General features: G+C 38.4%; 2 protein-coding genes and 2 pseudogenes across 2 annotated transcripts; all 4 read left to right on the top strand.

Annotated features, from left to right (window-relative positions):
* Positions 1-14,233: 14,233 nt before the first annotated feature.
* LOC134703649 (cytochrome c oxidase subunit 3-like) lies at positions 14,234-15,170 on the top strand. The gene is given in 2 exon segments (XM_063563512.1): positions 14,234-14,380; positions 14,382-15,170. Coding segments are annotated over 2 exon segments (936 nt in total).
* Positions 15,171-15,756: 586 nt separating this feature from the next.
* On the top strand, positions 15,757-16,266 carry LOC134703650 (NADH-ubiquinone oxidoreductase chain 2-like; annotated as a pseudogene).
* Positions 16,267-17,089: 823 nt separating this feature from the next.
* Positions 17,090-18,069, top strand: LOC134703646 (cytochrome c oxidase subunit 1-like; annotated as a pseudogene).
* A 697-nt stretch (positions 18,070-18,766) lies between these two features.
* Positions 18,767-19,686, top strand: LOC134703648 (ATP synthase subunit a-like; the record flags this gene model as incomplete). The annotated part of the gene is given in 1 exon segment (XM_063563511.1): positions 18,767-19,686. A coding segment is annotated over 1 exon segment (713 nt), but the record flags the coding sequence as incomplete, so codon positions are not given.
* Positions 19,687-23,133: the final 3,447 nt, after the last annotated feature.

The following is a 23,133-nucleotide window of genomic DNA, read 5'->3' as shown; positions in this document are numbered from 1 at the left end:
CGGTATATAGACTACGCTGATATTTATGCTCACTGACATTGGGTGTCTTCTTATGGGTCCGCTGTGTCTTTTGGGTCTCTAATATATTTTAAGTTCCTTCTATGAGAGGCTCTAGTAAGCCAGCGAGGGGTTGTATTTAGTGGGGGTTTATGTGGTGAAATAGACTGAGCAGGTACCCGAGACCTTTATCCAGGAAGGAAGCATGTTTATAGCCAATTGCCATTTGTGTGAACTAACCTTATAACACGTGTATCACTTATATTTATAAGAAATCGCGTAATCAATAATTTAAAGTCATGTTAATAGATGTTTTTTCTAGATTTGATGCTCACAGCTATAACTTAATTTGGTTGTCTATGCCGTTATGGTTGCTGTCTTCTATAGTGCCAATAACCGTGCTATTTAGAGACGTGTACACTAAGGGTAGAAGTACGAGCTCTTTTCGGAGTTTGGTGCTATCCTTTACTTATTCGATGATTCGATTGAACGGAAAGGGACTAAAGCTATCTGGGTTTCCTCTAGTAATAAGGGGTCTGTTCATGATAATTCTGATACTAAATCTGTCTGGAAACTTTCCATTCTTTTTCCCTGTAAGAGGGCAGTTTGTGTTCGGGTTCTCCTTTGCTTTGTCTATTTGAACTTGTTTAGTTTTATCTAGTCTTTTATGCAGATTTGAGCAGGGGTTGATGAGTCTCGTTCCAACAGGTTGCCCGTTAATCCTTGTGCCTTTTATAGTAGTGGTTGAGCTAATTAGTGGCATACTTCGCCCTTTAACATTAGTTTTACGTCTGACACTAAATCTGGGAGCTGGTAAAGTAATTCTAACTATATGCAGGAGAGAGTTAGTAGTTAGCTGGTTAAATAGCAGAAGGCTGCTTACAGGAGTTGGGGGTATTAAAGGGTTAATAATGGGCGGAGGTGTTTTTGGAGCCGCTGAAGTTGCAATCGCGTGTATTCAGTGTTATATTTTTTGTGTCTTATTGTGTCTCTATACGGAGGATCATAGAAGGTAGGTAGTTTTAAAAGCTTTGCTGAAGCGACGGCCTTGTAAGTCGTAGAAAACTATGTGTTTTAAAGCTATGATTTGAATAAAATTCCTAGGAGTTTTCTTAATAAGTATAGGCTGTTTTGTAATCTTCCGTATAAACAAACACCTTTTGTGTTTATTTGTAGGGCTTGAATAATAAGACTAGGCTTATTGTTTGTAACCCATGTGTTTCTAATAAATCAGTTTTGGTTAATTTTACTAATTCTATGTTTAGCTGTTTGCGAAGCCAGAATTTGCTTGGCCCTTCTGGTTATGGTGATGCGACTATGCGGAGACGATTTGATGTCAAGGTTACTAAGAGATGGCTCGTAAAAATAGTATCATACAATTAAAAAGTAACTTAGGGTTACTTTTACTGATTCTGATTGGATACTTATTTATTCTTAGAGGGAGGACCTTTGGAAAAGCTTATTTATTGGAAGTTACTGTTTGAGAGAGTAATTGTCTCTCATTTAGCTTCAGAGTTCTACTAGATAGCGTAAGAATAGTCTTTGTTGGGACGGTTTTGGTAATTAGAGGAAGTGTAGCAACCTACTGCAAGTGGTATATAGCTGGAGAGCCATACTACAAGCGGTTTATGGGATTAGTATGGTTGTTTGTGCTGTCTATAGTGTTTATAATCTTAGTTCCTAATTTAGTAATACTTTTAATTGGTTGAGACGGGCTAGGGCTCACCTCATTCCTATTAGTGGCTTATTACCAGAACAATAAGAGGTTATCTGCGGCTATGTTGACAGCTTTGACTAATCGAATTGGGGATGTTTTTGTACTTTTAGAGTTTCTATTTTTTAAGAGAAGGGGGGTGGTTAATTTATATATACCACCCAGTGCAGACATGGGTTAATTTAGGGTTTGTGGTAGTTCTTGCAGGTATAACTAAAAGCGCACAAATGCCGTTTTGCGCATGGCTACCTGCTGCCATGGCGGCACCCACACCGGTCTCCTCTTTGGTGCATTCTTCGACATTGGTGACAGCTGGGGTTTATTTGATTCTTCGCTCTTTTTATATTATCAGAGCTAATCCCTTTGTGACTCAAATACTTATAGTCTTAAGACTATTTACTCTAATATTAGCGGGGTCAAGGGCTGTGTTTGCGTTTGACCTAAAAAAGGTAATCGCACTCTCGACTTTGAGGCAGTTAAGGTTAATAATATTCTCGATTTCAATCCTTCTTCCGTCTGTAGCTTTTTTTCATTTAGTAACCCATGCGGTATTTAAAGCTTTGTTGTTTCTAGGCGCAGGGGGTGTTATTCATAGAAACCAAAGAATCCAAGATATCCGGGGGTTAAGAAGCTTGTGGCAAGGATTACCGGTAAGAATGGGTGCAATAAACGGTTGCAATTGTGTCCTTGAGAGGGGCCCCGTTTATAAGAAGGGTTTTTCTCTAAAGACCTAATAATTGAGCTAAGAATGATAGACAGAAGAATAACTTATGGGTGCTATTTATTAGAGCTAACAGGTTTAATCTTCACTTCTTTTTATAGGGCACGGATTGTATTTAGAGTAATACTTGGGTCTAATTACGTTAATAGCAGAAGTTTGCGGATTAATGAGCACTTAAATATACAAACTCCTTTTCTTAGCCTGTATATTGGGGCTATTATCTTAGGAGGGGTATTAGGGAGGAAAATAGAGAGGTTTGGGTTTGTAGTAGTTCTTGAGAAATATGAGAGAGTCAGAGTATTTCTTATTCCCTTTGTAGGGTTAATTTTGTGATGAGGAGTGCTTAGAAAATTAGGGTCTAAGCCTTGGTCGTCAGCCAAACTATTAAGATTCTTTTTGAGAATGTGGCTCATAGAGAGGCTAACCTCCCACCCCAGAAAAATGGCCTTCTTTAAGGGGTCCAGGATGGTAGCTCAAAGTCTGGATCAAGGTTGACTAGAGCTATTGGGCCCTCAAGGTGCCCATAAGGGACTAGGTCAACTCAGCTGTTTGAATGAAATTGTTCAGAAAAATTATTTTACCTACCAGCTGGTAGTATGAGGGCTGGTGGTAGCGGGGGGCGTAAGCTTAATTATGTTTATATAATGAGAGTTATAGTCATATGTGTAATTTTGATGGCTGTGTTTTCGATTGTCTTAATTGCCAAGCAACCTATTTCTTTAGGGCTAGTGCTATTGAGGGGGTCTATAATTGCATGTGTGGAGGTTGCACTGGAGGTTAGAAGGTTGTTAGGGTTCTTATTGTTCCTAACTTACGTTAGGGGTGTAATAGTCCTGTTCTTGTATGTTTTAAGGATCTACCCCAATGAAGTGTATCGTTTTAATCTAGAGTTTATGGTTCTCGTCAGAAGGTGTTGTGCCAGAGCGGTCCTTATGGGTCTTATGAATTACGAGTACAGAGAAATTAGCGGGTCTTTGTTTCTAAGTTTCATGGCTGAAAGAAGCGGGTTAAGGTTATATATCCTAATAGCTGGTGTGTTACTGTTTGTAATATTAGTGGTGTCGTATTTGTGCATAAAAACCATGGTGCCTTTACGAAGAGTAAAATAAACCTAAAATAGAAGATACAGTAGCTTAATTAAAGCGTCTCATTGAAAATGAGGAAGATGGATACTTTAGTACCTTGTGTCAAATCTGTAGGAGGGTTTGATTATGGCCCTAAATTTATGGGCAAAATGCTTCTCATGATTCTAAATGCGGGCTTGAACAAATTAAGTGCAAGTTCAACATCAGTGGGGAAAATTGGTTAATAAAGGAAACTTTAACCCAGCTTTTTGACAAATTCGGGGTCAATTGATGAATGCCAGCAGCCGCGGTTAGATTCAGTTCGAATATAAATTTAAGCGGATTGGTTAGAGTCAATGTTGTGTTATAAAACTATAAAAAAACTATAGGTGCAGTGTAATGTTAACGGTTTTTTGTGGTTATATTCCTAAAGTTTTAGTGAGCTTCTAACGAATCTATGAAGTGAAACCAGGATTAGATACCCTGTTATCCATAGTTTAAAACAAAAGTTCCTCTTAACTAAACATTTGGTTGTCAAAGAGAAATAAATAGGCGGTGTCTGAGATAGAAAACAGGGGATCCTGGGTGTTAAAGGATAACCCACCTACATTTGAGCCTTGTCTTATTAGTGCGTGTGTATGGTTGTTTACTCTAATATGGTGAGTGTCCGGGTAAAATTTTTGGTTATTACTGAAGCTAACTCTTATTTTACTTGCTGAGTTCGGTAAGGTAAGTTACTTTTAGTTAGGTGCAGCTACTAGAATTGGCTATATGCCCATGTAGCACAACTTCAAAAATAATTCAGATTGACATGCAGCTTATGACAAGGTTAATCTGGGATACAGATGTAACTTAAGCAATAATTCAAAGATTGAGCTACTAAAAGGTAGCTCAACTAAGTAGACAAATAAGATAAGAAAACTTGCCTTTGAAGAAGGACTTGTAAGTAAGGGTTAAAAATAAAATTACCCTGAATACAATCAGATGAGTACTAATCGCCCGTCGCTCGCGGGGAAACCTGTGAAAAGTCGTAACAAGGTAGCAGTAACGGAAGTTGCTGCTAGGCTATAATATGCATATATAGTAAATAATATTATATTTGCCTTCCAAGCAAAAGTTCTAATGAAATTAGTGTATGCTGGCCAAATAGTTTAAGCTAAAACGTTGAGCTGTTAATTCAAAATCGCAGTAATTTGCTTTGGCTTGCTTAAGTAGTTTAGGGAAAACATAAGATTTTCATTCTTAAGTCAGATAGTATTTCTCTTAAGTTGTGCTTAGTAGTTAATGTTAATATAACTGAGAACTGCAAATTCTCCATAGTCTAGTTAGGCCTAAGCTTAGTGCCACGTGGGGGATGATCCAGTTGCTTTGATGAAGCAAAGTTCAAAAGTAGTTTTTTGGCACTTAGAACTTCGAAGCGTTATAAAGAAAAATTGTAGTAAGTAGGGCTTTGATTCCTAAAGAAAAAGTTAATCTTCTTCTTCATAAATAAGTTAAAAGTAGTTAATATATAACTTAGAATTGTCAGTTCTAGATTCCTCTTACTGAGGCTTTTTATAATTTATCTTTTTTAAAGAGACGTGCATAATTGTTTTGTGAAAAGTGCACTTGAATTAAAATAGTATAAATAAATTTTAGTACCTTTTGCATAAGGGTTTTTCAAGACAAGTTTAAGAATTTAATTTTCCCGAATAAAAGAGAGTTATTTTTTTGAGTTAAGAAATCGTGGCAGAGATTTAATTAAACTAAAGAATAGCGGCTAGATACTATTCGCGCTTTTAGATATCTGGTTGGCTTAAAAAGATGTGTAAGCATTTTCCTTAACTATTTAAGGGGTAAAATTTTTTGGGTTAAGCTGAAAAATACTAAAATTGATGTTAAAAAAAAATTGGGTTTCTATAGGCTTTAAACTGGCTATTAGATATTAGTGTATTTTAACTAAAACCAGATGGGGAAAAAAGATTAATTGGGTTATTCATTTACTTTAAAATAAGCCTATGGTTGTAGGACCAGTGACTATGATAAAAACGAGTAAAAATATTATTTATTTGGTATTACTATTTTGTTTTACCTTAAAAAACTAAAGGCTAAATAAAAGTTTTTAAACGAATTCGGCAAACTAAACTTCTCGACTGTTTAACAAAAACATTTCCTTTTGATGTAAGTAAAAGGTAGTCCCTGCCCAGTGCAACTAGAGTAATGTTTGTTGTAAACGGCGGCGTTAACGTGAGCGTCCTAAGGTAGCGCGATAATTTGCCTTTCAATTGAAGGATGGTATGAAAGGGTTAACGAAGAAGGTGCTGTGTCTGAAAATTTAATTTAAACTAACTTTAAGGTGAAGAGGCCTTTATGTAAAAGAAGGACGACAAGACCCTATGAAGCTTTATCTTAATTGGAGTTTTTGGCTCTTATACGATTTTGATGGGAGATCAGTGAAAATAAGTCTTTCACTATTATATAAATCTAACTCGTATTTCCTAACTTTATATGTGTGGCTAGCTACTCTAGGGATAACAGCGCAATTTCTCCCGAAAGATGGTATTGGAGGGGAAGATTGCGACCTCGATGTTGGCTTTAGATATCCTAGAGGCGTAGAAGCTTCTAATGGTGGGTCTGTTCGCCCTTTAAAATCTAACATGAGCTGAGTTCAGAACGGCGTGAGCTAGTTCAGTTTCTATCCTCTTTTAAAAATGAGCTAATTTTGTACGAAAGGACTTTTTCGCTAAAGCAACGCTTTGCCCTGGCTCTGTCATTGCTTAAATAATGCTACGCAATAAACTGATTAGTTTATAAAAAGGGTTGCCTTTTATGAAGCTGAAGGCCAATTAGTGGCGGTAGGGCGTGTCGTTGGTTCTTGTTAAAATTAGTATTGCTATTTTATTAAAAAATAGGGTTAAAACGGGTTGCAAATTAGGTAAAAAATAAAACAGTCTATTAATGCAGCCAAAAAGCAGCAATCACCCACCTAAAGAATAAAACAAGGGTTCTAAAAAGGCGGTGTGTAATGGATTTGTGCTAGTAACAGACAAAAAAAAACCAAACACTGTGGAAACCCTTAAGAATGAGGTTTTATAGTGTACCGCATTTCCTGTTACCGGCCGGTACAGTGACCGCAAGGCCTGTTCTCCTGTCCTTTTACACGGAAACCCTGTTGCTGATGCATGTAAAAAGCCCTTAGTTAAGATAACTTATAAGTCAAAGTAAAACTTAATTTTACTTGACATTGTGTATTTTATTGAAAATCTAGTTGCGAATGCCCATACCTGTCCAAACTTGTTTTAGATTATGCTTTACAACCTGTTGTAGATAAGGTTTTGAACCCTTTACAGTGAGTAAGCATTTTTCAGAGTCATGTGAGACTTAACCTAATTAGTGGTAGAAAAAAACAAACTTAAACCTAAATTCTAAAGCTATTTGCTTCCTGTGGTTAATTGTAAACTGCAGGAGAAATGGATCTAAGGTGTTAATTTTTTTCGTTTGCCCTAATTTTGGTTGCTCATGTGATTTTTTGGGTTTGAAAACTAGACTATCTGTATCTTAAAATCAAAAAATAAATAGAAATCAAGTCATATGAAAGTTCCCAAAGCGTAATTCATGGGTCACTTAAAGTCTAAGCAAAAAAGTAAATCAAAAATAAAATAAAATCAAAATGACACACTAATGCCTGGGGGGGCTGATCTGGAGGGGAGGAAATAGGAAAGCAGGTTAAATAGAGGTGACAAAAATGTGGTGTGCAGCAACAAAATGAAGCTAAATAAAATTGTGAAACGTAGAAGCGTGAGCTTGTAAACAAGGTTGTGAGCGTCTTAAAAAGTAAGTGTTAACAATAGTATGTAATATTAACACGCCTAAAAGGGGGTTAGGTGGGTTATAAACTTACAAAGACTACAAGTGATGAAGTTTATGTCTGGTCCTGAGGTCCCTTTTAAGTGAGTTAGTTTCGTATAAAAGGTTTTTAAGCAAAGCAATGTTCTGTCACAGATCTGAGTGCTATAGACAATATTGTATAGGGCCTTTTTATGTAAATAAACGTGGCGTTAGGCTGTTAAATGTGCTGGTTATAGGATGGTTACATAGCAATAATTACTATATTTGCCTTCTGGTGGCAAAAATTTTAATGAAATTAGTGTACGCTGGGTGAATAAATTAAGCTAGAATGTTGAGCTGTTAATTGAAAATCCCAGTAATTTGCTTAGGGTATAAGATTCTTATTCTCAAGCCAGATAGCCTGTCTCTTAAGTTGTGTTTAGTTGCTAATGTTAATATAACTGAGAGCTACAAATTCTTCCTAGCTTAGTTGTACGTGGGGGGATGGCCCAGTTGCTTTGATGAAGCTAAGCTCAAAAGTAGTTTATTGCTCTGAGGTGTTATAAAGAAGTATTATAGTACGTAGGACTTTGATTCCTAAAGAAAAAGTTAAAGCTTTTCTTTATAAACAATTTAAGAGGAGTTAATTAGTTTTAGGCTCATCTCACTGAGGTTTTTTAGAATTTATCTTTCTAAAGAAATGCACACGATTGCCTCATAAAAAGCTTACTTGAAGTAAAGTGGGGCAAATAAATTTTAGTACTTCTTGCATAAGGGTAAAGCGAAGAGGCCTGTGTGTAAAAGAAGAGCAACAAGACCCTGCGAAGCTTTATTTTAATTGAAGTTTTTGGGTTTGTTAACCCAAAAGCTTATGCATAGCTTTAAGGTCTCTTTTAAGCGAGCGAGTTTTTAGCTAAAGCAATACTTTGTGACGGATCTGTAATGACATAAATAATATTGTATAATAGGCTGATTAACTTATAAAAAGGGTTCTTTTTATGTAAATGAGTGTGTTGCTTAGTGATAGATTGTTGAATGTGTTGGGCACTAGAGAGGCTGTATGAGAGTGGCTTAGGCAGGGGTTTGCTGCAAAAAAAGGCTTACTGTTAAGGGGTGTGTGAGATGGTTTTTTTTCATATAAAAACTGAGTGTTTAGAATAGACGTTGGAGGAGGGGACTTATGTCAGGGCGGAGGGGGTGACACTGTTAGGGTGCTCCCATTACCTGAAACTATTTCAGCTGTTGGAGATGCTGTTGTGAATGGTGTCGCTGAAGTTGTTCCTGATAATCAGGAGGAAGGGGGCCCCCATGCTGAGGGTGGCTATGTTCCTTTAGAAGAACAAATAGCTGTTGTGGAGCCTGAAGTCCCAGCTAATGTCTGTCAGCCAGTCGAGCAGAGAAATGTGGTTGTAAGTGAAGAAGACAGTGTTCCTGATGTTAGTAAAGACGGGGTCAGTAGTTATTAATGCTCATAGTTAAAGTTTATTGGTGTATTAATAGTTATAATTTATTAAAATAATCCATAAGATAAGCAAAATTACAGTTAATTCGTTTATTGTTAGGCTGTTATGGTCTATTTAAAAACTGGTCAATACGGGTCTCCTTACACCTAATTAACTTGGTTTTAGTGTATGCTTGAAAGGCTACAAAGCCTTTGCGGGGAGTAAGCATTCTTCAGGACCACATGAGATTCAACCTAATTATTGGCAGAGAAAGTGGTGAATTTGACCCTTAAATTCTAAGTTACTTGGGCTCTATAGCTAATTGTAAGCTGTAGGATAATGGGGATTTGAGACGTTTATTTCCTCATTTACCCCAGCTCTGGTTGCTCATGTGGTTTTCGGTTCGAAAACGAGGCGTGTATCTTAAAAATAAAAAAATTTTTGAAGCGTAAGTTGTTGGTCGCTTTAAGTCTAATTAAAAATAAAGTAAAAATGGAGCAAAAACAAAGTTGGACACTTAACACTTTGGGTGTCTTCAGAGGTGTAAAAAGGGGGGTCCAAGCTTATGTGTACTCATAAAAAAATGCGGTGTGCGGGGGGTTTGTGCCTGTATATATAACAAAAATTCATGAGGTGGCCGAGGAAGAGGTGGTGAGCTGTAAACTCATAAACAAGGTGTAGGCCTTTCTTATGAGATGGTTGGTAACAATACTGTGAATAATATTAACACGCCTAAGAGGGTTGGTCCGTGACGAAGTACTAATAAGTTGGTGAAGATTATGAATGACAGGTTCTATGATTTGCCTTGTCCTGTAAACTTAAACGCTTGGTGAAGGTTTGGCTCTATACTAGGCTTGTGCCTAATTATCCAACTTCTAAGGGGTCTTTTATTGTCAACTCATTATACTGCTCATGAAGACATGGCATTCGATTCTGTAGTACATATTATGCGTAATGTGGAAAAAGGATGAATGTTGCGTAATATTCATGCAAATGGGTCCTCTATGTTTTTTATCTGTATTTATGCGCACATTGCTCGTGGGCTGTATTATGGGTCTTATTTAGATAAGACAGTGTGGTATTTTGGGGTGCATTTGTTTTTGTTAACTATGGCGGAGGCTTTCCTCGGTTACACTTTGCCTTGGGGGCAAATGTCATATTGGGGGGCTACTGTTATTACTAATATACTTAGAGTGATCCCCGTAGTAGGAGAGAGTATGCTCCGCTATGTATGAGGGGGTTGGACCGTGTGTAATGCAACTCTAAAGCGGTTTTATACTTTACACTTTCTCTTACCGTTTGTGATAGTGGCGGTTGTTTTTTTACACCTGTTTTTTTTACATGAGAAAGGGAGTAATAACCCTTTGGGTATTGAAAGAGGTACTATGTGTGTGCCCTTCCACCCCTTCTATACTATTAAAGATCTTTTTGGTTATGTTTGCTTTAGGTTCTTTTTTATATATTTAGTGTGTGTGGATCCTGAGCTGTTAGGGAATCATTTAAACTATTGGCCTGCTAATCCTATAAAAACGCCAATCCATGTTCAGCCTGAGTGGTATTTTATGTTTGCTTATGCAATCCTTCGTTCAATTCCTCATAAAGCGGGGGGGGTATATGTTATGTTTTTGTCGATTGTAGTATTATACCTAATTCCTAGTCTTCACAGAGGTAAGTATCGAAGTTTATGTTTTTACCCGTTTAATCAAGTAGTGTTTTGAGTGTTGGTTGGTAGGTTTATTAGGTTAACATGGATTGGTGCTCGCCCAGTGCGGGAGCCTTATATCATTTTGGGGCAGTGTCTTTCAGTCATTTATTTCTCTAGGTTGTTATTAAACCCTCTTTCTTTGTGGGTGTGGGACAAGCTGCTTGAATACCCTAAATTCTGTAGGAGTCGTCCTGTAGACCTGAAATGGTTTAAGTTTTTAGCTTATTTCAAGTTATTAAAATTAGTAAATCGCGAAAGTAGCGCACGTGAGTGGGCTAATAAGTGTAGAAAAATATAAATATGTCTTTTTACGGGAGTCGATATTTTGGTGATATTGTCCATGGGGAACTAGGGAAAGACCTGTTCCGGTACCATGGTTTTGTGATGATAGTAGCAGTGGCTGTGTTGGTCTTTGTTATATATATAGGATGCGTAATCCTTCTTACTAAATTTTCTTATCGCCATTTCTTGAACCGTCAACGATTAGAATTTTGATGGACTATTGTGCCAATGTTGATGTTAGTAGGGTTGTGGTTTCCTTCTATAATTAACCTATATTATATAGAAGAAGTAAAACGGCCCCGGTGAAATTTTAAGGCGATTGGGAAACAATGGTACTGATCTTACGAATTTTGTCGCAATTTAGACACTCCAAGCTCTAGAGAAAGCGCTGAAAGAATTTCGTGTTATACAATTGATTCTTACATAGAAGACCAGCAGGAGACATTTAGAAAAGGAGGGTATCGTTTGTTGGATGTTGATAACCGGATGGTGGCTCCAGCAGATGTGCAAATAACTGCTTTTGTAAGAAGGTCTGATGTGCTCCATTCGTTGCACTCCCTAAGTTACTAATTAAAGTAGATGCCATCCCAGGTCGAATTAATCGGCTTCCTATAAAAGCTTCCCAGTGTAGAATTATTTACGGGCAGTGTTCTGAAATTTGCGGGGTTAACCATAGATTTATACCGATTGTGATTGAGTTTATTCCTGAGGAAATATTTTGTCATATGGTTGGAAGCTCTTAACTAAAATAAAAAATAAGCTAAAGCTTTTAAGAAGCGTTAAACTTTTAATTTAATGAACTTGTACAATGGGCAAGTAGCTTTTAGTGATAAGGTGTCTAATATTAGGATATAGGGCTCATGCCCCTAAGGCGCCGTGAGTAGTGGCTCTTATCTTTGTGAGAGCTGGCAGAGCTAATGCGTTTGATTTAGGATCAATTCATAAGTATATATACTTGCTTTCATGGCACAAGCTGGCAGACCTAATGCATACGATTTAAGCTCGTCTTATAAGATATACTCTTGTTTGTGTGTGAATTACAAAGCTAAGCCCAGTCTCATTATGGTTAGTGTCGAGTGTCTAATTTAGACTCTAAGGAGAGTAGCTGTTTTCTTTGGAGCCTCTATCCTATTAAGCCTTTGTCAAGTGTCAGCGGACTCTTTTACTCCCTTGGGGTCGACTAAGCTGCACTGGTGGACTGAGTAGGCGTGGTTGTTGGTTGTTATCCCTTTTGTAGGGGTGCTTCTCGCTGTGGGCTTCTATACTTTGTTGGAACGTAAAAATTTTGGCTATCATTATAATCCGAAAGGGTCCATCCAAGGTGAGTTATATAGGGATCTTGCAGCCTTTTAGTGACGCAGGTAAGTTGTTATGTAAAGAGTTTATTGTGCCTACACGTGCTAACGTAGGGCCCTTCATTTTGGCTCCTGCACTAATATTAACTATCAGTTTACTTGGATGGCTTTTATACCCGTATAAGTCGGCTGAAGTGTTTTATGTTTTCGGGGTGATTCTGTTTATAGTTATTACTAGAGTCAGGGTTTACGGGGTAATAATATCCGGATGGGCTTCTAACTCTAAATACTCTTTGCTAGGTGCAGTTCGTGCGATGGCGCAAAAGAATTTCTTATGAGATCCCTATAGGATTTATCTTCTTTTGTGTGGTGCTGTGCTCGGGTGTGTTTATGTTTCAAGAAATTAGGGTGTTCCAACAAAGGTCCTTTTTTTTCTTTTTTCCTTTGTGCGTAGTTATAGTTGTCTGAATGCTGTGTATGCTAGGCTGAAACTAATCGGGCGCCATTTGATTTTGTGGAAGGAGAGTCGGAAATAGTGTCAGGATACAACGTGGAGTACAGCGGAGGGGGGTTTGCAGTTATATTTATTGCGGAGTACTCTAGTATTCTTCTCAGAAGGGTTATAAGGGCGGCGATATTTTTCGGGGGAAATGAAGCGTTGATCGGGGGTCTTTATGATGGCTTTTGCGGTCTTCTTTGTGGTTATTCGTGCTTCTTTACCTCGTTTACGTTATGATAAGTTAATGAGTTTGTGTTGGACTGTTCTTCTATGTGTCATACTTATGGCTAGTGTGTGTGTAGTAGTTCTAGTTAGGGTGTATGTAAGATAATATAAACTAGTATAATTCATTTACACTGAATGTGTCAGATAAAGTCTGTCTTACTTATGGTTTAAAAGGTTGGCAATTAGACTTATTGCATTGATTATTATAAAAAACCTAAATATGAGTGTCATTGGGTTAAGCGTTCTAACTATTCTAAGTATGGGCGCCACAAGAGTCGCGATAGGGGGGGTAGAGTTGAACGGGTTGTACACCACAGACTTTGTAATAGGGTTAATGGTTACACTAACTCTATTTGTAGCAATTCTTTCCTACCTAAGGAGGGTTAAGATCCACCGGAAAGCAAGATTTAATTTAATAATTATTCAGAAGTCAGCCTAATTTTAGTGATAAGATTCAGGGTGAGGAGGTTCTTTCTTTTTTTTTTTTTTTTTGAAAGTGTGCTAGCCCCTCTGTTGTTATTAATTGTAGGCTGAGGCTATCAGCCAGAGCGTTTACAGGCAGGGGGGTATATAGTAATCTATACGGTGTTCCGGATCTCTTTTTTTCTTATGGGGGGTAAGAGAACTCTATATTAGAGGGTTGAGGAGGAGGATAAGTTCTGTGGTAAGGCTAGTAAAAAAAAGGGGAATGAGATTTGTGATGGCTATACATTCTAGGGTTTCTTATCAAGCTACCAATATATCCATTTCACCTGTGACTACCTAAGGCTCACGTAGAGGCCCCAGTAGCCGGTTCGATGCTATTGGCCGGGGGTGGTACTAAAATTAGGAGGGTACGGGCTGCTTCGATTTATAATAGTTATACAAATAAGGCTTAGAAGCGTTTTTTTTTGTGCTGCTACTAGTGGTGAACTTGGCAGGAGGTGTCTACGCAGGATTAGCGTGTGTACGGCAAGTGGACCTAAAATGTTTGGTAGCATATTCCTCTGTAGCGCATATGAGGCTTGTGCTATTAGGAAGTGCTTAGCAACACGGTATTAGGGGTAGTGGGGGCCATTATTATTATGATCGGGCATTGGGTTGTGTTCATCAGGTTTGTTCAGGTATGTGAATGCTATCTATAAGATGAGGCACTCGCGTCTGCTAGTAATAAATAAAGGGGGCTTGTTAGTCTGCCAAAGTCTAGTCTTAATGTGTTTCCTGTTAAGATCAAGCAACATAGCAGCCCCTCCTAGTCTAAACTTATTTGGGGAAATCCTCGTTTTCGGCGTGGGAGGGTGAATAAGTGGAGTGTTCCTGCTTATCCTGGGTCTGATAAGCTTTATTAGGGCATGTTTTAGACTATACCTATATGGAAGTTGTTGTCACGGGAAGGGGGTGTCACACAGGGAGTCCTTAAACTTGAGAAGAGTTTGTGATGTTTTTGTTCTGGCGGCTCATTGGATACCGCTGAACTTTATGTTTATGTTTATACCCTAAACAATGAATCGTAATCCTTATTCTCGTTACTATGTACCAGGTCCAAGTCCGTGGCCCTTTTTTGTGGCTATCTCGGCAAACGGAATAGCGGTAGGGTTAATTTTGTGACTGCATCGAACTCCCAGATTTCTATTAATAGGAATGAGGTTGGGGGTGTATACTATTGAGAACTTTTAGATGATGGCGAGACTTAATTCGTGAGGGAGATATTGGGTTTCATACTCGCTTCGTAATCAAGAGATTTCGTGATGGAGTTGCCCTTTTTATTCTGTCTGAAGTAATGTTCTTCTTTTCTTTTTTTTGGACTTTCTTCCATAATGCCTTAAGACCCTCGTGTGAACTAGGGATGCGATGACCCCCTCCAGGGATCCGCACGCCAAACCCGTCGTCGACAAGGCTGTTCGAGACAGGTCTTTTAATTAGGAGGGGGTTATTCGTAACTCAAGCCCATAAGAGAATGCGTTTGAAGGATTATGATGTTGGGCCATTTATTGGCCTAGTGGTAACAATTTTATGTGGGACTGTGTTCTTCCTAGTGCAACTTCGAGAATACTACTGAAACTCATACACTATTGCAGATAGGGTGTATGGAAGAGTGTTTTATTTACTAACTGGGTTTCATGGAATGCACGTAGTTGTGGGGACTCTTTGACTAATGGTGAGGTTAGTCCGACTATGGCGTGGGGAGTTTTCCAGTCAACGGCACTTTGGTTTTGAGGCTTGCATTTGGTACTGACACTTCGTAGATGTGGTATGGGTAGCATTATGATGTTTAGTATATGTGTGGTTTGGAGGATGGTTATACATGTGGTGGTTCAAAATATGAGACGGGGACGTCTATACGTTTAAGTACCCAGACGCAAAGCCTTCGTGGTATGCGTACATTCAAGAAGAGCATGCTCCGTCCTGATATAAGATTCCTGACCATTTAAAAGGTTAAAAATAGGAGTCATACAGACTAGTTAAACAGTTTTGATTTGAAATCAAGTACCAAAGCGATTCCAAGCGCTTACTAGTCTGAGTAAAGTAGTCTAATTAAGGACAGAAGACCTATGATTTTCAAGTGTTATAAGTAACCTTTACTTGAAATGGTAAGCTTTGTGGTAAGACCTATAAAATTAGTGAGATTAGGGGTAATATTGATCGGGACAATTCTTAGGGTTAGAAGAGAAGAGATAGTAGGGGTGTGACTCGGTTTAGAGCTAAATCTGTATGGATTTCTTGTAATTATAAACCCTGATGGTCACTATAGTCCTGAGCCCTGTGTAAAATATTTTGTGGTACAAAGAACGGGGTCAATTCTGATACTAGTGGGTTTTGTAACCTTGATAGAGCAGCACGTAGTGAGAGGGCTGGTGATAAGGGGGGCGGGTACAGTGTTAAAATCTGGCGTTTTCCCGCTACATTCGTGGGTCCCTTCAATTATTAAGAACAGCAGATGGTTAGCAAGAGGGTTAATATTAACTTGGCAAAAAGTCGCCCCCCTTGTCTTTTTATCAAGAATTATACCCTCTAAGGGGTTGTGAGTAGTAATTGTATTGATAGCTGGAATTGGGGCAGTAGGGGGCCTTAACCAGAATTCAGTACGAGTAATAAGCGCGTACTCGTCGTTTGTGCATACATCATGAATGCTGTTAGGGCTCACATGGTCAAGAGTAGTCTTTGTAGGGTATTTTGCAGTTTACTCGCTGTCGGTAGGGCTGTTTTTTTATGGGTGCTCAATAATAAACAAAACAAGAATGGGCGGTCAGATTAGTAGAGCCGCGAGGGGTATAGGGTTACTGATACTGATGGGGATGCCTCCTTTCCTTGGCTTTCTAGCGAAAGTATTGGTGTTTCTAATGAGAGGAAGGGCTGTAATCGTGGCTTGTATTATAGGTTCAGTAATCAGGCTAAAATTCTACATTGACTTTTTTTATAGGATAGTAATAAAAAGGTTAGTAGACAAAAACAAAGCAGAATTCAAGATTATGTGGAGGATAGTGATCGGGGCTAACCTAGCAGGGGGGGCATTGATCTTGGTGAGATTTATTTAGAAACTGCTTTTAGGCCAGGGGCGTTTTGATTTCGGCTCAAAAAGAGTGGGTAAAACCACAAAAGTATGATAAAAAGGTAATTTAAAATAAAATATTTTGTTTCAAACATAACTATAGGTAGTTGTTACCTCCTTTTTGTAGAATGGTACTTTAAAAAAAAGGATTGGTTTGCATCTAATTATTAAGCCTAGGTTTTCATTCTTAAGTGAGGAAGTTAATTAACATAATAGGGCTGCTAACTTTGTTATAAATGGCTTGTACCATTTTTCCTTATAAAAAAGTAGTTTAATTTAAGAACGATAGGTTGTGGGGCTATTAGTGGTGTCAACCCTTTTTTAGCTAGATATAGTTTAAAATAAAATATTGGCTTTGGGAGCTAAAGACACTTCCATAAGTTTTCTAGAAGAATGGTTATGGGGTTAAGAGTTGCGTTTGTCTGCATTGTGTCTTTTTTGTTTACGGGGTTATTTATGCTACTAAGGGAAAAGCGGGGTCTAGACCGAGAAAAGTGCAGTCCATATGAGTGTGGATTTGAGCCTATTGGAAGAGCTCGGAGGCCCTTTTCTATCCGATTCTTTCTAGTAGCAGTTTTGTTCGTCGTGTTTGATGTAGAGGTAGTGCTGTTAATACCTTTTGCCTACATGTTCTTTTACGGTAAGAGAGTGTTAGGGATTTTGTCCTCAAGGGGTTTCCTTCTTATCTTGTTTGGGGGTCTCTACCACGAATATCGTGAGGGGTCTTTGGAATGAGTAGGTTAATACTAGAAGTGGCATTTATGCGAAACGAATTTTGATGAGAGGTGATTGTAAGAGGCTTACTTTTGCTGTTGGAAGTGTATTGTGTGTACCTGTGGTTTTCACGTCGAGAGTGCTTCTTAAGGAAGTATGGGACCAATGAAAGTTCTCAAGGATCTAATAGAAGGTTTGAAAAGGCATATCTTACTATAGCGTATAGGGAAAAAAATATTAAGAGGCTAAAATCTAGTGCGGCTCTAAGGGCTAATAAGGCTAGATGATTGGCTTCTAAGTAAGGATAAATAAAATGATAAAAATACTAAAAAAGGAAGAAGTAGGGGGTTATGGAGAAGTGGAGTCCTGGTGACGTCGATGGCTGTGATCAACAAATCACAAAGATATTGGAACCCTTTATCTGTATAGCGGAGTCTGAGGAGGGTTGTTTGGAGCAAGGTTGAGGTTAATGATCCGAATGCAACTGGGGCATCCTGGAGCAGTGTTCTTAAAAAGAGATTGATTCTATAATGTGGTGGTTACAACGCATGCCTTAATAATAATTTTTTTTGCTGTGATACCTATCTTAATTGGAGCTTTCGGTAATTGGTTGATTCCTCTGCTAGTAGGAGGTAAAGATATAATTTACCCGCGAATAAACAACTTAAGTTATTGACTATCTCCTAATGCACTATATTTACTAATACTGTCCTTTAGAACGGATAAAGGAGTTGGTGCTGGATGAACTATTTACCCCCCTTTATCTGTGTACCCCTATCATAGGGGCCCTAGGATGGATGTTCTTATTGTGTCACTACATCTAGCTGGGCTCAGCTCTCTAGTGGGGGCTATTAACTTTGCTAGGACCAATAAAAATATGCCAGTGTTAGAAATGAAAGGAGAACGAGCGGAGCTTTATGTTTTAAGGATTAGAGTTACTGCAGTTCTTTTAATTATTTCAATTCCGGTTCTAGGAGGGGGCATCACAATAATCTTGTTTGACCGAAACTTTAACACAACTTTTTTCGATCCCGCAGGAGGGGGGGACCCCGTTTTGTTCCAACATTTGTTTTGATTTTTTGGGCATCCGGAAGTGTATATTCTTATTCTACCTGCCTTTGGTGTGATATCAAAAGTAATTATGCATTGCTCTGGAAAAGAAGCGGTTTTTGGTCTAATTGGGATAGTATACGCAATAATCGGAATTGGAGGGTTAGGGTGTATGGTGTGGGCTCACCACATGTTTACCGTAGGTCTTAATGTTGATACTCGAGGCTATTTTTCTACCGCAACTATAGTAATCGCTGTTCCAACAGGGGTGAAAGTATTCAGATGACTGGCAACTATAGCAGGAAGAAAATTCAAAATAAAGCCTGCCGCCTACTGAAGTACTGGGTTTCTGTTTTTATTCACCGTGGGAGGGCTAACAGGGGTCTTACTGTCTAGGGCTTCTATGGATGTGTCTCTACACGACACATATTATGTGGTGGCTCATTTCCATTATGTGCTAAGAATAGGGGCGGTGTTTGGGGTGTTCTGTGGTCTTAACCATTGGTTGCCAAATTTTGTTGGAGTATGCTTTAATAAGAAATGGAGGAAAGCCCATTTTATAGCAATATTTTTTGGGGTAAATACTACCTTCTTTCCTCAGCATTTCTTAGGCCTAAGAGGAATGCCTCGACGGTATATAGACTACGCTGATATTTATGCTCACTGACATTGGGTGTCTTCTTATGGGTCCGCTGTGTCTTTTGGGTCTCTAATATATTTTAAGTTCCTTCTATGAGAGGCTCTAGTAAGCCAGCGAGGGGTTGTATTTAGTGGGGGTTTATGTGGTGAAATAGACTTGAGCAGGTACCCGAGACCTTTATCCAGGAAGGAAGCATGTTTATAGCCAATTGCCATTTGTGTGAACTAACCCTTATAACACGTGTATCACTTATATTTATAAGAAATCGCGTAATCAATAATTTAAAGTCATGTTAATAGATGTTTTTTCTAGATTTGATGCTCACAGCTATAACTTAATTTGGTTGTCTATGCCGTTATGGTTGCTGTCTTCTATAGTGCCAATAACCGTGCTATTTAGAGACGTGTACACTAAGGGTAGAAGTACGAGCTCTTTTCGGAGTTTGGTGCTATCCTTTACTTATTCGATGATTCGATTGAACGGAAAGGGACTAAAGCTATCTGGGTTTCCTCTAGTAATAAGGGGTCTGTTCATGATAATTCTGATACTAAATCTGTCTGGAAACTTTCCATTCTTTTTCCCTGTAAGAGGGCAGTTTGTGTTCGGGTTCTCCTTTGCTTTGTCTATTTGAACTTGTTTAGTTTTATCTAGTCTTTTATGCAGATTTGAGCAGGGGTTGATGAGTCTCGTTCCAACAGGTTGCCCGTTAATCCTTGTGCCTTTTATAGTAGTGGTTGAGCTAATTAGTGGCATACTTCGCCCTTTAACATTAGTTTTACGTCTGACACTAAATCTGGGAGCTGGTAAAGTAATTCTAACTATATGCAGGAGAGAGTTAGTAGTTAGCTGGTTAAATAGCAGAAGGCTGCTTACAGGAGTTGGGGGTATTAAAGGGTTAATAATGGGCGGAGGTGTTTTTGGAGCCGCTGAAGTTGCAATCGCGTGTATTCAGTGTTATATTTTTTGTGTCTTATTGTGTCTCTATACGGAGGATCATAGAAGGTAGGTAGTTTTAAAAGCTTTGCTGAAGCGACGGCCTTGTAAGTCGTAGAAAACTATGTGTTTTAAAGCTATGATTTGAATAAAATTCCTAGGAGTTTTTCTTAATAAGTATAGGCTGTTTTGTAATCTTCCGTATAAACAAACACCTTTTGTGTTTATTTGTAGGGCTTGAAATAATAAGACTAGGCTTATTGTTTGTAACCCATGTGTTTCTAATAAATCAGTTTTGGTTAATTTTACTAATTCTATGTTTAGCTGTTTGCGAAGCCAGAATTTGCTTGGCCCTTCTGGTTATGGTGATGCGACTATGCGGAGACGATTTGATGTCAAGGTTACTAAGAGATGGCTCGTAAAAATAGTATCATACAATTAAAAAGTAACTTAGGGTTACTTTTACTGATTCTGATTGGATACTTATTTATTCTTAGAGGGAGGACCTTTGGAAAAGCTTATTTATTGGAAGTTACTGTTTGAGAGAGTAATTGTCTCTCATTTAGCTTCAGAGTTCTACTAGATAGCGTAAGAATAGTCTTTGTTGGGACGGTTTTTGGTAATTAGAGGAAGTGTAGCAACCTACTGCAAGTGGTATATAGCTGGAGAGCCATACTACAAGCGGTTTATGGGATTAGTATGGTTGTTTGTGCTGTCTATAGTGTTTATAATCTTAGTTCCTAATTTAGTAATACTTTTAATTGGTTGAGACGGGCTAGGGCTCACCTCATTCCTATTAGTGGCTTATTACCAGAACAATAAGAGGTTATCTGCGGCTATGTTGACAGCTTTGACTAATCGAATTGGGGATGTTTTTGTACTTTTTAGAGTTTCTATTTTTTTAAGAGAAGGGGGGGTGGTTAATTTATATATACCACCCAGTGCAGACATGGGTTAATTTAGGGTTTGTGGTAGTTCTTGCAGGTATAACTAAAAGCGCACAAATGCCGTTTTGCGCATGGCTACCTGCTGCCATGGCGGCACCCACACCGGTCTCCTCTTTGGTGCATTCTTCGACATTGGTGACAGCTGGGGGTTTATTGATTCTTCGCTCTTTTTATATTATCAGAGCTAATCCCTTTGTGACTCAAATACTTATAGTCTTAAGACTATTTACTCTAATATTAGCGGGGTCAAGGGCTGTGTTTGCGTTTGACCTAAAAAAGGTAATCGCACTCTCGACTTTGAGGCAGTTAAGGTTAATAATATTCTCGATTTCAATCCTTCTTCCGTCTGTAGCTTTTTTTCATTTAGTAACCCATGCGGTATTTAAAGCTTTGTTGTTTCTAGGCGCAGGGGGTGTTATTCATAGAAACCAAAGAATCCAAGATATCGGGGGTTAAGAAGCTTGTGGCAAGGATTACCGGTAAGAATGGGTGCAATAACGGTTGCAATTGTGTCCTTGAGAGGGGCCCCGTTTATAAGAGGGTTTTTCTCTAAAGACCTAATAATTGAGCTAAGAATGATAGACAGAAGAATAACTTATGGGTGCTATTTATTAGAGCTAACAGGTTTAATCTTCACTTCTTTTTATAGGGCACGGATTGTATTAGAGTAATACTTGGGTCTAATTACGTTAATAGCAGAAGTTTGCGGATTAATGAGCACTTTAAATATACAAACTCCTTTTCTTAGCCTGTATATTGGGGCTATTATCTTAGGAGGGGTATTAGGGAGGAAAATAGAGAGGTTTGGGTTTGTAGTAGTTCTTGAGAAATATGAGAGAGTCAGAGTATTTCTTATTCCCTTTGTAGGGTTAATTTTGTGATGAGGAGTGCTTAGAAAATTAGGGTCTAAGCCTTGGTCGTCAGCCAAACTATTAAGATTCTTTTTGAGAATGTGGCTCATAGAGAGGGCTAACCTCCCACCCCAGAAAAATGGCCTTCTTTAAGGGGTCCAGGATGGTAGCTCAAAGTCTGGATCAAGGTTGACTAGAGCTATTGGGCCCTCAAGGTGCCCATAAGGGACTAGGTCAACTCAGCTGTTTGAATGAAATTGTTCAGAAAAATTATTTTACCTACCAGCTGGTAGTATGAGGGCTGGTGGTAGCGGGGGGCGTAAGCTTAATTATGTTTATATAATGAGAGTTATAGTCATATGTGTAATTTTGATGGCTGTGTTTTCGATTGTCTTAATTGCCAAGCAACCTATTTCTTTAGGGCTAGTGCTATTGAGGGGGTCTATAATTGCATGTGTGGAGGTTGCACTGGAGGTTAGAAGGTTGTTAGGGTTCTTATTGTTCCTAACTTACGTTAGGGGTGTAATAGTCCTGTTCTTGTATGTTTTAAGGATCTACCCCAATGAAGTGTATCGTTTTAATCTAGAGTTTATGGTTCTCGTCAGAAGGTGTTGTGCCAGAGCGGTCCTTATGGGTCTTATGAATTACGAGTACAGAGAAATTAGCGGGTCTTTGTTCTAAGTTTCATGGCTGAAAGAAGCGGGTTAAGGTTATATATCCTAATAGCTGGTGTGTTACTGTTTGTAATATTAGTGGTGTCGTATTTGTGCATAAAAACCATGGTGCCTTTACGAAGAGTAAAATAAACCTAAAATAGAAGATACAGTAGCTTAATTAAAGCGTCTCATTGAAAATGAGGAAGATGGATACTTTAGTACCTTGTGTCAAATCTGTAGGAGGGTTTGATTATGGCCCTAAATTTATGGGCAAAATGCTTCTCATGATTCTAAATGCGGGCTTGAACAAATTAAGTGCAAGTTCAACATCAGTGGGGAAAATTGGTTAATAAAGGAAACTTTAACCCAGCTTTTTGACAAATTCGGGGTCAATTGATGAATGCCAGCAGCCGCGGTTAGATTCAGTTCGAATATAAATTAAGCGGATTGGTTAGAGTCAATGTTGTGGTTATAAAACTATAAAAAACTATAGGTGCAGTGTAATGTTAACGGTTTTTTGTGGTTATATTCCTAAAGTTTTAGTGAGCTTCTAACGAATCTATGAAGTGAAACCAGGATTAGATACCCTGTTATCCATAGTTTAAAACAAAAGTTCCTCTTAACTAAACATTTGGTTGTCAAAGAGAAATAAATAGGCGGTGTCTGAGATAGAAAACAGGGGATCCTGGGTGTTAAAGGATAACCCACCTACATTTGAGCCTTGTCTTATTAGTGCGTGTGTATGGTTGTTTACTCTAATATGGTGAGTGTCCGGGTAAAATTTTTGGTTATTACTGAAGCTAACTCTTATTTTACTTGCTGAGTTCGGTAAGGTAAGTTACTTTTAGTTAGGTGCAGCTACTAGAATTGGCTATATGCCCATGTAGCACAACTTCAAAAATAATTCAGATTGACATGCAGCTTATGACAAGGTTAATCTGGGATACAGATGTAACTTAAGCAATAATTCAAGATTGAGCTACTAAAAGGTAGCTCAACTAAGTAGACAAATAAGATAAGAAAACTTGCCTTTGAAGAAGGACTTGTAAGTAAGGGTTAAAA

The sequence above is a fragment of the Mytilus trossulus genome, unplaced genomic scaffold (genome assembly GCF_036588685.1).
Source record: "Mytilus trossulus isolate FHL-02 unplaced genomic scaffold, PNRI_Mtr1.1.1.hap1 h1tg001156l__unscaffolded, whole genome shotgun sequence".
Classification (NCBI taxonomy): domain Eukaryota; kingdom Metazoa; phylum Mollusca; class Bivalvia; order Mytilida; family Mytilidae; genus Mytilus; species Mytilus trossulus.
The sequence above is the reverse complement of the archived record's forward strand: the minus strand, read 5'-3'. Positions and strand labels throughout refer to the sequence as shown.